A 13926-nucleotide genomic window follows, 5' to 3' on the forward strand; every position below is an offset into this window, starting at 1 on the left:
TTTGACTTCTGGAATGAGAGATGGAAAAAAAGACAGCACAATTCTCTGATCAGTGACAGTGAAAGCGACAGATGTCAGTGAAGATCACGTTCAACATTTTATTGTCATCCAGCCTGGAACAACTTAAACAACTATCTATGGTGAAACAAAAAATCTGTGTTGAAAGCAACAACCAGAAACTCCTGAAAAGAAAAACCCAGGTCAGCATGATTATGATGCTCTTCTACTCCCATTCTTCCTCATCAGCTGCTGCCGGAAAGACCGGGGTCATCATGCCGCGAGCCTCAAAGGAACTGCCCTGAGGACAAAGGGGACACAGTGAAGACAAACAGATGAGCATCAGGGACAGCAAAGTGAGGAGCCAGACACTCACCTTCCTGGAGTCTATGGAGGCGAAGGTCTTCCTGAAGGGGTTGACAGCGACGCCTCTGGGGCCACTGAACGCAAACTCCTCCAACCAGGAGGGCACTTCCTGTTGGGCCTGTCAATCAAAACCACCAGAGACAATGCCAGGTGAGACACACCTGCAGATGAGACTCACTGCTGGCCGTACAGAGATAGTACACGTTACCTTGGACAGGATGGTAACGAGGGACTGAGCCAGCTGTCCGTCAGCATCAGGATCATAGAAAGACACAGCCCTGCCCACGTTTCCACAGCGACCGGTTCTCCCAATTCGATGGACGTATTCATCAATATTGTTGGGAAGGTCAAAGTTCACCACGTGCTGAACATCTGGAATATCAAGACCACGGGCTGCAACAGATGTTGCCACCAGGACTGAACATTTGCCGGAGCGGAAGTCTGACAGGGCCATTTCCCGCTCCCGCTGCTCTCGATCCCTTTAAGACAAAGACACATCAGGACCTGGACGACAACTCAGGGGACAGAGATCCTTTTACGCACCACGTACCCATGGATACTGGTCGTTGGCACCTGCTCCTGGCACAAGAAAGTGGCAATAAAATCAGCCATTCTCTTGGTCTCCACAAACACCATGGTCCGCTCCGTCCCTGCAACCAAGACACAAGGACGAGGACTGTCAGAGACCGTGGACCGGCTCACGTTTCACTCAGGGTCAGAATGTTACAGGTAACACAAGCAGATTACTAAAAGGTGCGTTCACTGATCATGATGAAAAATCAGCTCCAAAGCCTCTAATGCTCAAAATATCTTACTGTCCATGTCTGTCTTTATTCTGTCAACACCATTCAGACCAACTTAGAACTTAGAATAAGAATATTTGTTTTGCTGGTTGTACTCTGATTTGGAGCGATTTCTAATGTGTGTTTTATTTTTATTAATCCGACAGATCATCATAAGATGAAAAATTTTTGCTTCCTGCCTGTCATCTTCAGGAGGTCCAGCAGCTGCTCCCTCTTGGAGAATTTGCTAACTTGAATAAATTTCTGTTCCACATCAGTGCAAGCTCCGCCCACCACACCCACAGCCAGAAACAGATAGTTGGACTTGAGGAAGTCGGCCGCCATTCTGTGAACACACATCATCAGTGCCGGTCAACAATGGCAAGAGATGGTCTGAAGAAGAGCAGTGGAGGCTGCGGCGGGAGGGGCCAGACCTCTGGATGTCTTCAGGGAAGGTGGCACTGAACATCAAGGTCTGACGGTTCTCTTTGGCGGGCATCCCAGGCGAACCCACCAGGCGCCGCATGTCGGGCTCAAAGCCCATATCCAGCATTCGGTCGGCCTCGTCCAGCACCAGGTAACGCAACTTACTGAGCCCAACCTGCAGCACACACATACACCGATTTAAATTTTCAATCAAACTAAATATAAAATATCCAAAATTGCAGACTTCATTTACCTTTCCTCGTCCAATCACATCCAGCAGTCTCCCTGGTGTCCCACACAGGACGTTACACCCTCTGCATATGTCTCTGATTTGATAGCCAGTGCTGACTCCACCATAAACCACCACTGGACGTACACAGGTCCTAAAGCACACACACAAGAAACTGAACTTAGTAACTTCATCTCACACTGATAGGTGATGATGAACGCAGCTGAACACACCCAAAGGCGAACTTCCTGGCCTCCAGGTAGATCTGGTTGATGAGCTCCCTGGTTGGGGCAACTATGATGACCTCAGGCTCCTGCAGTTCACTGAACTGACTGGCCGCCACGCCGTCTGCCATCAGCCGCTGCAGGATGGGCAGCAGGAACGCAGCCTGGAAAGAGACGGCACATCTGCATTTCACCTGAACACAAATGTGCAGATCAGATACAGATTCTCTTGTCTCACTGTTTTTCCAGATCCAGTCTGGGCGCAGGCCATGAGATCTCTGCCAGCAGAGATGATGGGGATACCGTGTTTCTGCACAGGAGTTGGCTTCACATAACCAGATTTACTGACGTTTCTCCTCAGGGACTCACACAGAGCCGCCTCATCAAAGGTCTGAGCACAACAGGGCAGATGTGACAATTCACATAATTAGGTGTTACAGCACATTGTCAGTTCAGTCTAAAGATCACTCAGACTTGTAGCTTCTGATCTTTCACTATCAAGACTATGTGTCAGTCTTTGTTCCTGTGATACTTGTTCAGTGAAAATCAATTGTCTGAATTTGTGATATTCTTTATTTTTATTACAGTTCCTCTTACCATGATGGCCTGTGGTGGGTCGGTCCCACTAACATCCACCAGGATGTCGTCATACTTGTTAAAGTTGATTCCTGTCTCATAGTGAGCAAAAATGGAAGCTTCATCCTCGGGGAGGGTTGGAGGGATGTAGGTGACCTTTGGCTCTGTGGATCAGACCAGGAGGTGGTCAGGTGGAGCAGGTTCAATCCCCCTGCAGGCTCTTACAGATGCTCCTTAACTTACTATCAGAGATGCTGCCACCCTTCTCTGGATCTTCGCCTGCATGACCAACACATCACATCAGTGGATGTTTGAAAAGAATCATTGAATAAAAAAAAAAAAAAAACACAACTGCAGTCACCTCGAGCAAAGACCTCTTCATCTTTTCCTCTGTAACCTGCAAGGACACAAGACAAGTTCACACATCTGAAATAGTCCTCCACAACAACAATAAGTCTTCACTCACCTCCTCCAAAGCCTCCTCTTCCTCCCTGATCTCCACCTTCAACAGATGATCAACCATCAGCTTCGATCAAAACTTGGTTACTTCAATAACGTATGTGAAAACTGCTCCAGGGTTGAGTTAAGTACCTTGTCTGAAACTTCCTCCTCCTCCCCAGCTGCCTCTTCCTCCTCGGCTTCCTCCTCTGATGCCTGTTCAGTTTTCAAACACACACATTTAGTTTAAAACATTAACCAGCAACTTTTTCATTGCATCGCTGTGTCAGAGAACAGAGAGGTAAAGAAACACGTACCAAATTCTGACACTCCATCATCTCCTCCTGTAAAACAGTACACAGTCAACTGGCAGTGACAGTCCAGATGAACCCAACCTCAGAAACAAATGTGAAAATGTTACCACTGAAGTCGCTCTCATCTGTTCCTCCAAATCCTCGTCCACGTCCTGAGTAGAGACATTCTGTCAGGACACATGACTTCATACACTTTTCCTAAATATATCTACTTTTAATTTGTTCTGTACCTTTCATGACCCTGTTTTAAACTTAGTAGATAACTGAGTTTTCTTCAGGTTTAATAAGGTTTGTCCATCTATCTGTTTTGTTGGAAATCTTAAAGTTGAAGACAACATAGTTTTTGATGACTGTTCCTGTTTGTGGTTGAAATGTTTCTATGAATGTTTTGATGCTTCCTCCTCTGTGAAACTGAAAATGTACTCCAAGCTACCTACAGCTGCCTTTGCTCAGGGGTACTACAACCTTTTAGATTCTAAATAGATTAATTTAGACACTGACCATCAGCATCTTCTGAAAAGTTTATGTCCTTGCTTTATTTTCTGTTTTTCTTTTGGGAGTTAACCAGCGTTTTTGTCTCACCTCTACCTCCTCTTCCTCTGAAACCACCTCTCCCTCCTCCTGTGTTGTTCCAGTTGTTTGCATCTGTAAAAACCAGAGTGGAGGATCTGTATCTATAAGGCTTGTGCCACTGTTAGCTGAATCCTGTTACTGTGGTCAGTCATTACCATTCCTGTTGTCATCGCCATCTACAAACAGAGGTCAGTGGTTAGTTTCTGTCAACAATGGAGGCCAACGTTTACTCATCTATACATTTAACTTCACAGCCATGTGATGAATGAGCACCTGAGAAAAATGAGTTTGTAAATCCTCCTCCTCCTCTGCCTCGACCTCTTCCACCACGACCTGCAGAGAAACACAGCACCATCGTTGATCGATGACTCCTGAGGCAAAGATACACCTCCATCCTTTCGATACTTACCCCTTCCACCAGCAGTGGAGTTCCCAATGTCTCCCTGAGAGCCTGAAAACATGGTGTTAGTGTCCCATGATGCACCACTTTGCTCAAAGGAGATTGCAGCAGATTGGCAACGGGAGTTTCCTTACCAGTTAGGTCATGGCTGGTCAGCACAACAGGACTAGTAGGAGTTTCCTGCAAGTATGATTTAATGCAAACCAAATGACTGTCAGCAAAAGCACTCTAATTTAAAGAATTGAAAGTCTTAGTTTGTTTCTTGTTGGTAAAATAACTTACTGCTTCTTCCCATTCGTCCATATTTGTGCAGCTGAAACATTGACAAAATGAACAACTCTGAAGATGAATTTCTGGACTGATTATGGTGAGTAATTTTTCTAAAAGTCTTTTTTTCATTTTATCAGAGACCTTGACTTTAGTGTCGACCACGTGCACGCCTCGTGATTTTTTTCAAGTTTAAGCTAACATTTAGCTAAAGCTACAAATTTGACCTGAGAGCGACAGAACCTTATTTAAAATGTGTGCTGTCCGCGCCCGACTCTGTTTTCGTCCTTTAATTATCAACAGCATAATGACACACAACTCAAATATTAATTTTATTTCAGAGGTCAAATACACCAGCTAACGCTAGCTCACCTGTGCTAACACATGCTAACCCCTGCTTAGCTAGCAAGGTGGCTAATTCCGCCAAATTTACAAAGTCGCTGTAAATTCAAATGAACAGTCATTAATACTAATATTATTACTCTTCTGTTCTGTTAATAACCGTGTTTTCCTCGTTAATAACATACTAATGGCTCAGTTTTGAATCTAAAGGTCTAAGGCGGAAACTGACCCAGATGGACGTTGTCTAAAATTGGCACAAACTGTAAAGTGGGATAAAATGTTTGATTAAATGATAATATTCATTAAATACCACACCTTTCATTCATTTTTCTTACTTACTTTTGCTTAGTCAAAAGTCTCCCAAGCAGCGGTCGGTGACGGTCCTCGCTCGGCTCGGCTCGGCTCGGCTCGCCCCGCCCCTTCTCACTTTGGGGTCGTGTGCAAAACGTGACAACGTGGGTTGCCCGTTTTGCGCCACTCATTTCTCCATTGATTAATGATTTTTTTTTTTTAAACAAATTTTGACAAAAAAATTGAATTGTATCGAATTGTAGCCAGTTTCCCAGATTAAAACCTTGACCTCTGTTTATTATAATAGTACTTTTCCTTGTTAACATCTGTACATATTCTCCTCTAAGCGCCTGCAGATTAACTCTGGACTCTTTAATATTTAAAAAACATGAAGTGTAAAATCAGAGACATGTGGACCTAATAGATCCTCATTCAGGGAGGAAGCACTTTACTTTGAAGGCATATGGTGGGATAGTATTGAGCATGCTCCAGGTTTTGGAACATTTTACCTAACTTCCAGCTGGACATGTACACTTATAAGATTTCATTTAAATTTCTAAGCCTCGTCGAGTCCATCTTTATATTCCAATGCCTGCTCAGTTACACTAAGTGTAGCTAATACCCCGACACAGATCAGGTCAGGGAGGAGAACCAGGACCGCTTGCCAGCATCAGTGGTCATGTTTTAAAAACCTTTTCTGATGGTTTTGTGATCCAAAATTAACCTGATGCTGTCTTATATTTCTTTCCTCTTTTTTTTCTTTAAAAAGTAGTTTGATCTGAGCAAAGATTTGGCCACTGAGAACCAGACTTTTCAAACTTTATGCCATAGTTGAAATTAATGTTAGCGCAGTTTCACTGCATTTTACTGTAGTTTTGTCTTATGTGCATGGGAAGTCTATTTCAAGAGAGACAAACAATGACATAAGCATTAATACAGAAACATTTTAGTAAATTAAAAAATATATTATGCATTTTTAGAGGAATTGTACATATTTCTACTTATATTTTGTCCCTGGTCACTAATTTAGCTTTAAATCTTCAACTGTAAATTAACATATGGACAGATGCAGATATCCAAAAATACAAAGAGCAAAAGGTCATTCCTTGTCCTTCCTAATTTTAATCCCATAAAAGAAATAAAATGCCAAAATGGTGGATGAATAACTGAAGTATCATCATTTTGATTTACTTGACTTTATTAGTGCTGATATTTCAAGTTGATTTAATCTTTTTTCTGTTTGTGTACTTTGACATCTTGCAGAGAAAACACTCGTCCATCCGTTGACCTGAGCACCCTGAACTGTGATAAATGGTTGGAACAGGAAAACAAAAAAACACCCTCAGGTTGGACTGTCTCCACAGGAAGTGCAAACACCTTTGATCAGCGTCACATTAGCATGAGAGAGCGGCAAGACTCATTTCCATGACAACCAGGCACCTGAATCAGGGTGATAAGGCGAAGAGAGTTGGAAAAAAGCAGTCATCTTTATTTAGCATGTTGTCACAACACTGAATACTTTATAGCTTTTCATCAGTTACCGTCCACTCAAACCATTTCCCGAGAACTGCTTCCCTTTCCAAGATCAGGGTGACCTTTCACCTTCCCCGGAGCTCAGGTGAGCAGCATCTTCAACATTACAAAATGGAGGTACAGAGTAATGTCAAACAGCTGAGAGCTGATCTGGACTGAATGGCAGCTGGCATCATCCCCCACCGTCCACATGCACACCAACACACGTAGACGGCCGCTGACGCTCAGCCCAGGTCAGTAACCATGGTGATTAGGAAATAATGGGTGGGGTGGGGTGGGGTGGGGGGTGGCTCAGGATGGGGTGAGAACCATGTTGCATGGTGGGTATCATCAGATTCAGCCTCCCACAGTCCGTCACCGTTTAAGTCCCCTCCAGCTGTGTGACCACATTGAGGCGTTCAGGAGTCCTGGTCCACCAAAAGGGGTTAAATAATCCAGGTCCTTACCAAAGGAAGCTTCTAACCACATCCCTGGGTTTCATCAAAACACCAAAGGTCACCTGACACCAGGAGGTGACCCAGGTGGTCTCTGCTGTCAGGTGTAGAAGTCTCCTTCATCGTTGACCTCTGACCCTGGACATCAGAGACCACCCACCAGGTCCGTGAGATGTGGTTGAAAAGCAGTAAGGAGACCTTGAGCCATTAAAGTCTACATGGTTCCACCACAACTGGACTACAAGGACAGAAGCCAATCCATTGAGACCGAGGACAGTTTGACATGAATCTGAATCTGCCTGCACATGATTTTCAGCTAAGAAGACAACGCGTCGACTGCATTACCTCCAGACAAGAGGTTTTGAGTAACCATCTAGACCAGATCGATGCTGCTGTTCACAGTGAGAATGACCTTCACAGCCCATTCAACTGAAGGAGGGGGGGGGGGGGTCACAGTCAGTGATCCAACTCATTCTGACAACACTTTCTACAGACAGTGGTTCAGTTTGATCCAGATCTGGTGGCGTCCTCCCACAGTCAGTCAAAGAGGATCAGTACTCTGATCTCAGTCCAGCCCCGGACCTGGAGTCAGGGGACACAGGTAACTACACAATGTGACTGTGAGTCAGATTTTGTCTCTAGTCCACAGAGACGATATTAAAACTCTCATCTGACAATAAAGTTAAATTAACAATACTGTCCCTTTAAACATCTCATCCAATCAGGGGCCTCTCAGAGACTGACCCTGGTCTGCTGGTCCTCACCGGCCCCCCATGTCCAGGTCCAGTGTACTGAAGACTACCAGGGACCAAAGATGTGTTGTGTGTGTTTGTGCGTGTGTGTTGTCTATTCAAACAGAGTCGTAAACTACCAACACAGACTGCTACCTGGGTGTCCCCTATCAGCTGACGGCAGGTTGGCACGAGGAGAGCTCAGTTTCCAGGTAAGCGTGCTCCATGTCGACCGCCAGAGCCCCCCGACCGCACTCGTATATAAATACTGTTTATTTAGTCGTCAACACAGGAAGACATGGAAATAAAATGCTTCAAAACAATCATGGCGCCCTGTGGCCACAAACAAACATTCTGAAAATGTCTAAGTGCACTTACACAGCTCTGACAACTTTTGAGTCTAACCTGTGGTTGCCCCTCCCCCCTCCCGAAAAGGAACATGGGCCCAGAACTGAACAGAAAAGGAAGGAACTGATGGTGTGATCCACAACCAGGATTGGGACCTGGACCTGCTGGAGACAGAAGGCTGTGAGGGGAATGGTCAGTATTCAGGTCTACTCTAAGACTAGTTTGCTGTGCCGGCGGCGTTCAGGGCTAAACTAACACATCTTTGTTCTTTATATTGACTCGTTAATTCATCATCCTAAATTTACAGTTAATATTGACCCTCCCCCTTTTCTACCAGGGGGCGGGAACAGGCATGACATCACCAACCTAGCCTTGAAATAAATAGTAAGGAAACAGATCCTCTCTGTACATAGAAAAGGAGGAGGGGTGGTGTGCGCCGGGGGGCACATTCACATGGCGTGGATGTGTGGGCGGGGCTTTGATCAGGAAGTCTCTGTGCTTACTGGCTGATGTAGATGATGCAGGCACAGGAGAAAACTACAGGGGCACAACTTCTCATCCTCCTTCATGACTCACTTCCTCTTCCTGTCTTTGTCACCTGGTGTCTGGTACGGGGGCGGGGCTTGATGGGCGTTCTGAAGGAGTCCCTTTAAGTGTGTGTGCGTGTGTGTGTGTGCGCGCGTGTGTGTCTGTGTGTGTGTGGAGGAGGCGGGGCTCAGAGCATGCCAAACCCTTTGGCATAGGTGATGGCTTTCAGCAGTCTCTCCCTCAGCTTCTCCTTACTGCTGTACTCAGGAAGCAGCAGCACGTTAAAGCAGGTGTGAGACGTTGGTAACCTGCAGACACGCAGCACAGGTCAGAGACACACATTAGACACAGGCCAGAGACATGCAACACACACAGGTCAGAGAGGACACACACCTGTCTGTGTCGGGGCCGTTCTTGGCAATGATCATCTTCAGTTTGCCCAGTCCGCCAACAGGAGCTCTGTCAGTGCCGGTGGTGAACTGGAGAAACAGACGCTTCTGCTCCTCCCCGAACGAGTGCAACGTCTCCCAGAATTCCCTGCAGGAAAATACACAGATGACATCAGAGAGCAAGACAAGAGGAGAGAGAAGAGGCGGAGCCAGCTTTACCCGATGCGACACTGTCACTGACACCCTTATTTCTCTGGTAATTATGCTTTATGAATGAGTTTACTCATTAATTAAATATTCATTGTTTGGCAAAATTAGCATTTTTTGAGATGCACCAGTCTTACTTAATGATTCGAGAGTCTCTGTTGTAGCCTCCATCATACTCTGTCGTTTCCTCCAGAGCCAGGAAGTCCAGATTCTGCAGGAAGCAACACAGAAACAGTGAAATGAAGCTTGATCCAAACTAAGTGTTGTAGCAACACTGAGGAGACAGCGCATCGTCCCACCCTGCTCCCACAGATCAGCAGCTCGATCTCCTCTGGCCTGAACAGATACTTGAGCGGCGATTCGTTGGTGACCATGTGAAAGCCTCTTCTGAATGCCTTGAACTGCTTCTCCACACTCTTGTTCAGCATGTACTCTGCATACTGGGCCACAAAGTCCTGCAGAGACAGACACACAACAGGGGCAGTAGGTGTCTGAAGTTTTGGTAGGGAAAGAGGTGCTGACAACAGCAGCTCTGCTCACCTTCCTGTTTTCATTCGTCACTGGAATCTTGTCACCGTTTTCCCTCAAGTCGTACATGAGTGGGTTCCCAAACAGGTCGGTCTGGGAGATCTGGAAGGTGATCATCATGTCCTCCTCCACGCTCCCCTCGTACTCCAGCAGCTCCTTCAAACTCTGGTATAGAACCTGCACACACAGTCACAGAGCAACTTCAGCCCCGCTCAGTTCACTTCGGCACCAAATCCTGTTTCAGTGAGGAGCATCTTACCGGGTTTGCGTCAGCCAAGTCCCTAAAAGTTCCTTTCTTCCCCATCAGCTTCCTGTAGACCACCATGGGGAAGTGGACATCCAGAATACAGTTGTTATAGATGGCCAGGCCCAGGACGATGCCGATCAGAGTGTACTGACCCTCATTCTCAAAAGACGACGGGTTGAACCAGAACAGTTTGGTCCGCTCATCATACGTGAACATGCCTTTAAGGGAAAGAGTCAAAGATGTGAAGGATTAAAACAGCCGGCAGCAGCCAATCAGGCGCTGCTTCATCACAGGTAAACGCTCAGACTTTTGACATGTGAATTAAGTCTAGTTCAAGAGTTTTGATAGATGTTTAACACTTTAAGTGTCTTAAAGTGGACTTAAACCAGAATAGCCAAAGAAAAGTTAGATGTGCTTTAACTGATTTTTTTTTTCCTTCCCTCCATCACTGTCATAGATGGAGGATGAGAATTGATGGACACAGAAGTAAAGCAGCAATGCTGCAGTCAAAGAGTCTGGCTGCGGTGTGTTTTCTCACCAATGTCTGGGTTGAAGATTTCTTCCACCACCAGCTGAAAAAACTCTTTGGAAACACCTCCTTCATCAACACCTTGTTCTCCTTCAAACTCCACATACAGCTGCTTCTTCAAGTCTGCAGGATTCTCCATCGCAATCATCTCCAGCTGCAGAGACACGGTAAAGACACACTCAGCAAACCACATTCAGCCACAGGGAGCGCTCACTTCGGTGTGACACGTACCCTGACCAGAGCGTCATCAATGATGTGGTCTCGGCGGACCTTGAGACGCAGGTAAGGGTTGAGCTGCTGCCCCTGCACCAGGCTGTAGAGCACAGTGATTCGCCGCTCGCTGTACATGCGTATGCGGTTGTCGTAGTACAGGCCCAAGTTCTTGGTGACGGCGTTCAGGATGAAGGGGCAGGTCATGAAGGAGAACTTATTCTCAGTCTCCACTTTAAAGAAAGTGTAGTCTTTGTCCATCTCCAGCACTTCGTTCAGAGGTTCGTTCACAAACTCCTCGAAGGGGATGAGCGGCCGCCGACAGTCGTTGGTGCGGATCCCCAGCTCGGTCTCAAGCGGGTCCACCCGGGGGCCCTTCTTGTTCCGCCGCTCCTCACCCAGCAACTCCTGTAGAGTGAGCTCACTGGACTCAGGGATGGGCTCCTCATCCTCCTCCTCGTTGTGCTCCATGTCGAGGTCGCCGCCCAGCACATTTGCATAGTAGACGATCTTCAAGCACTTGGTGGCCGCCACTACTGCGTCGTCATCGTTGACCAGGTTGCGGCTGTTGAACTCGTTACTGATCACCTTGTAGGTGATGAGCTGCTGGAAGGTCTCCAACATACGCCGGATCTGCTCTGCGCTGTAGTGCGACCACAGACGCGCCAGCTTTGCCTGTGCCGCCAGAGGCAGTTTGCTCATGGCCTTACAGAACTGTGGGAGTGCGATCTCCAGGTACTCAGGGCTGTGCAGGTTGCTGTTTTCCATCACTATAACAAACAGGTTCAGGTAGTTCGGGTCTCGTGAATACACATTGTGGTACGTCAGGTCACACTCTACGTTGGGTGAGAGGTAAACCAGTGCGTTCAGGAAGGCGGCTTCAATCTTCTCATTGGACAGCAGGCGCCCATATACCCGGCGCACTGCTTCAATGTCCACTGACACCTCATCAGGAGCCAGTTTCTGGACATCGTTTTCCCCTGAGGAGCCCTCGCCAAGCCTTGACGATGAAGAGGAGGCGGGAGAGTCATCCTCCATCGCTGTAGCAGAGCAGGCAGCTGCCTCCTTCTCGTCCTCGTCTTTGTCCTCATCCTTACCTTGGAGCGACTTGAGCTCCTCCTTTGTGTGAGGCTTGGACCTGCGGAAGCTCTGTACCAAGCCTTCTGCACTGGAGAAGACTCGACCTATGACCCTGATCAGAGGCGAGTAATCCTCCTTCTCTCCACAGATGTCCAAGATCTCGTAGACCTTCTCCTCTGTCAGGTAGTTCACATCTACACACAGAAGCACACGTAACATGGTTAAATTCGGAGGAAGTATATCCAGCTCGATCCATCAGCACAGTGAAGCCCCTGAATGTCCTTCATAAACTCACCTTTGAAATTGTCCCGTACAGAGTGGACATCTTTGTGGTTCATCTTCCTGTTGCTGCATGCTGAGTTGCTGTGAGCGCCGCTCTCCAAGTACGCCGAGGCGGTGCCCTTCTTCGAAGGGTGGGGGTCACACAGCTTAGCGTTGACCTTGTAGAGCTCCAAGGCTTTGACCGCCGCCGCATTATTATCCATGCGGTTGAAGCCGACAGACGAGGCACACCATGAGTTGGAGCAGGACTCATTCCCACAGCCCTCCGTTAACTGGTGGTAGTAGCGCTCTATTAGATGTTTGGCAGCCGCTCGCTTCCTGTATTCAGAGGTGACGCACATTAGAAGATTTTTTTTTTTTTTAATCCTGACACTGTCACAAGTTGTTGGCAAATATTATTTACAAATCAGAAACAGTTTGATTCTTAAATTAGATATGGATGAGTTATGGGTGATTCCTGACAATTTAACAGTCAGAACATTCACGATTTGTCCGCTGCTGATAAACTGAACTATTGTCATTTGATTACTAAAATGCACAATGTCCAGGGCTGCAGATGGAGGAAAACAGTAGCATGCTGGAGCCACTTTGTGCTGTTGTTGTCATGACCCATTGTGCACACATGATCACATGATAGTGAAGGTGTTCCCGTCAAAAACACCGATGTGGTTGAGTGTGGACTTACATCCGGCTTGCTTCTGGGTTTTCTATTTCAGGCTCCTCGTATTCTCTACAGAGACAAACACAGCAGAGGTGTGACATGTTGACTGCAGCTGAAACCAGACTCTGTTGGAGCATCAGCATAATAAAACCGCTGCTAGCTCAGAACTAAAGACACTGTGCCAAAGCAGAGAGGTTACAGCTACACCGCCTCAACAACAGTCCGTTTTATTTAATAGATGCTCGTTGATACGTGAACCTTTTTACAATAAACCTCTGACATGACGTGAAGCAGCAGAAATGTCAGGTCCCCCCTGACGCTCACTTAGCATGCTAACATAACAGCTACTGCAAGCACGCCGGCCGTATATTAAGTATTATTCATGCAAAACTGTGACTTCCACATTTAAATTGATTATCACGTCTTCATGCTGCTAGCCAACACCTGTGAGGTGCTGAGAATAGATCCACCAATATTAACCACAGAGCAGCAGCATCCTGACGGCTAGCAGCAGCTGGCCAGCTAGTTAGCCGTGCTAGCTGTGAGCATCCGCGGCTCTTTCCTGAGAGCGTCCCCACCTCTCTGGTCCTCCTGCCGGGCTGGTCTCGGCCTGTGGTGGCGCACACTCACAGTCCTCCTTCTCGTCGGAATTCATACGAGACTTTCTCCTCAGTGGTTTGTTATCCTGCGGCTGTCGGTGGATGTGCCGGCCCCTTCACAGGCTGAGCTCCGCTGCAGCAGCGCGACGGTTCGGGAGTGAGCGGGTTTTCAGTTCAGGGCCTTCCCACCGCAGGCTCTTCACCCTGCCTCAGGTCCGCGGCCATCTTGACTTGTCCATCAGGCTTCCTCCCACAATGCACTGCGCTCCAGCGCCCCAACTACAAGACCCGGCGGATCAGGAAGAAATGAGGAACTGGACTAACCTCACCACAAAATTACTGAAGAACCAGAATTCAACAGGAAAATAACTACAAAGCTTTTATAGAGCAGAAGA

At 47.0% G+C, this 13926-nt stretch overlaps 2 protein-coding genes across 2 annotated transcripts; both read right to left on the reverse strand.

Annotated features, from left to right (window-relative positions):
* Nucleotides 1-223: 223 nt before the first annotated feature.
* On the reverse strand, nt 224-4386 carry ddx4 (DEAD (Asp-Glu-Ala-Asp) box polypeptide 4). The gene is made up of 19 exons (XM_029513712.1): nt 4335-4386; nt 4081-4101; nt 3935-3997; nt 3460-3504; nt 3356-3379; nt 3192-3254; nt 3067-3102; nt 2962-2997; nt 2844-2879; nt 2622-2764; nt 2263-2415; nt 2034-2188; nt 1825-1954; nt 1580-1746; nt 1346-1491; nt 914-1013; nt 572-842; nt 374-481; nt 224-298 (listed from the first exon to the last, which is right to left on the reverse strand). Exons 1-19 carry the CDS (start codon nt 4384-4386, stop codon nt 224-226), a joined length of 1824 nt encoding a protein of 607 aa, XP_029369572.1.
* A 1984-nt stretch (nt 4387-6370) lies between these two features.
* On the reverse strand, nt 6371-13769 carry LOC115053386 (ubiquitin-protein ligase E3A). Its single transcript, XM_029518040.1, has 11 exons — nt 13511-13769; nt 12957-13001; nt 12285-12589; nt 10931-12183; nt 10709-10853; nt 10183-10388; nt 9936-10100; nt 9695-9850; nt 9533-9606; nt 9193-9336; nt 6371-9107 (listed from the first exon to the last, which is right to left on the reverse strand). The coding sequence occupies exons 1-11, from the start codon at nt 13585-13587 to the stop codon at nt 8987-8989; spliced, it is 2691 nt and encodes an 896-aa protein (XP_029373900.1). The 5' UTR covers nt 13588-13769; the 3' UTR covers nt 6371-8986.
* Nucleotides 13770-13926: the final 157 nt, after the last annotated feature.

The sequence above is a fragment of the Echeneis naucrates genome, chromosome 2 (genome assembly GCF_900963305.1).
Source record: "Echeneis naucrates chromosome 2, fEcheNa1.1, whole genome shotgun sequence".
In the NCBI taxonomy this organism is placed as follows: domain Eukaryota; kingdom Metazoa; phylum Chordata; class Actinopteri; order Carangiformes; family Echeneidae; genus Echeneis; species Echeneis naucrates.

Bases quoted from the DNA above. Each gene is read 5' to 3' on its own strand.
- LOC115053386 (XM_029518040.1), bottom strand. From the start codon at position 13,587: ATGAATTCCGACGAGAAGGAGGACTGTGAGTGTGCGCCACCACAGGCC. The intron at 12,184-12,284 runs GTGAGTTTATGA...TTCTGTGTGTAG, and splicing joins TGTACGGGACAATTTCAAAG to ATGTGAACTACCTGACAGAG. The intron at 10,854-10,930 runs GTACGTGTCACA...GTGTCTCTGCAG, and splicing joins TTGATGACGCTCTGGTCAGG to CTGGAGATGATTGCGATGGA.
- ddx4 (XM_029513712.1), bottom strand. From the start codon at position 4,386: ATGTTTTCAGGCTCTCAGGGAGACATTGGGAACTCCACTGCTGGTGGA. The intron at 4,102-4,334 runs GTAAGTATCGAA...CTCTGTTTGTAG, and splicing joins CTCCACTGCTGGTGGAAGGG to ATGGCGATGACAACAGGAAT. The intron at 482-571 runs GTAACGTGTACT...TTTGATTGACAG, and splicing joins TCGTTACCATCCTGTCCAAG to GCCCAACAGGAAGTGCCCTC.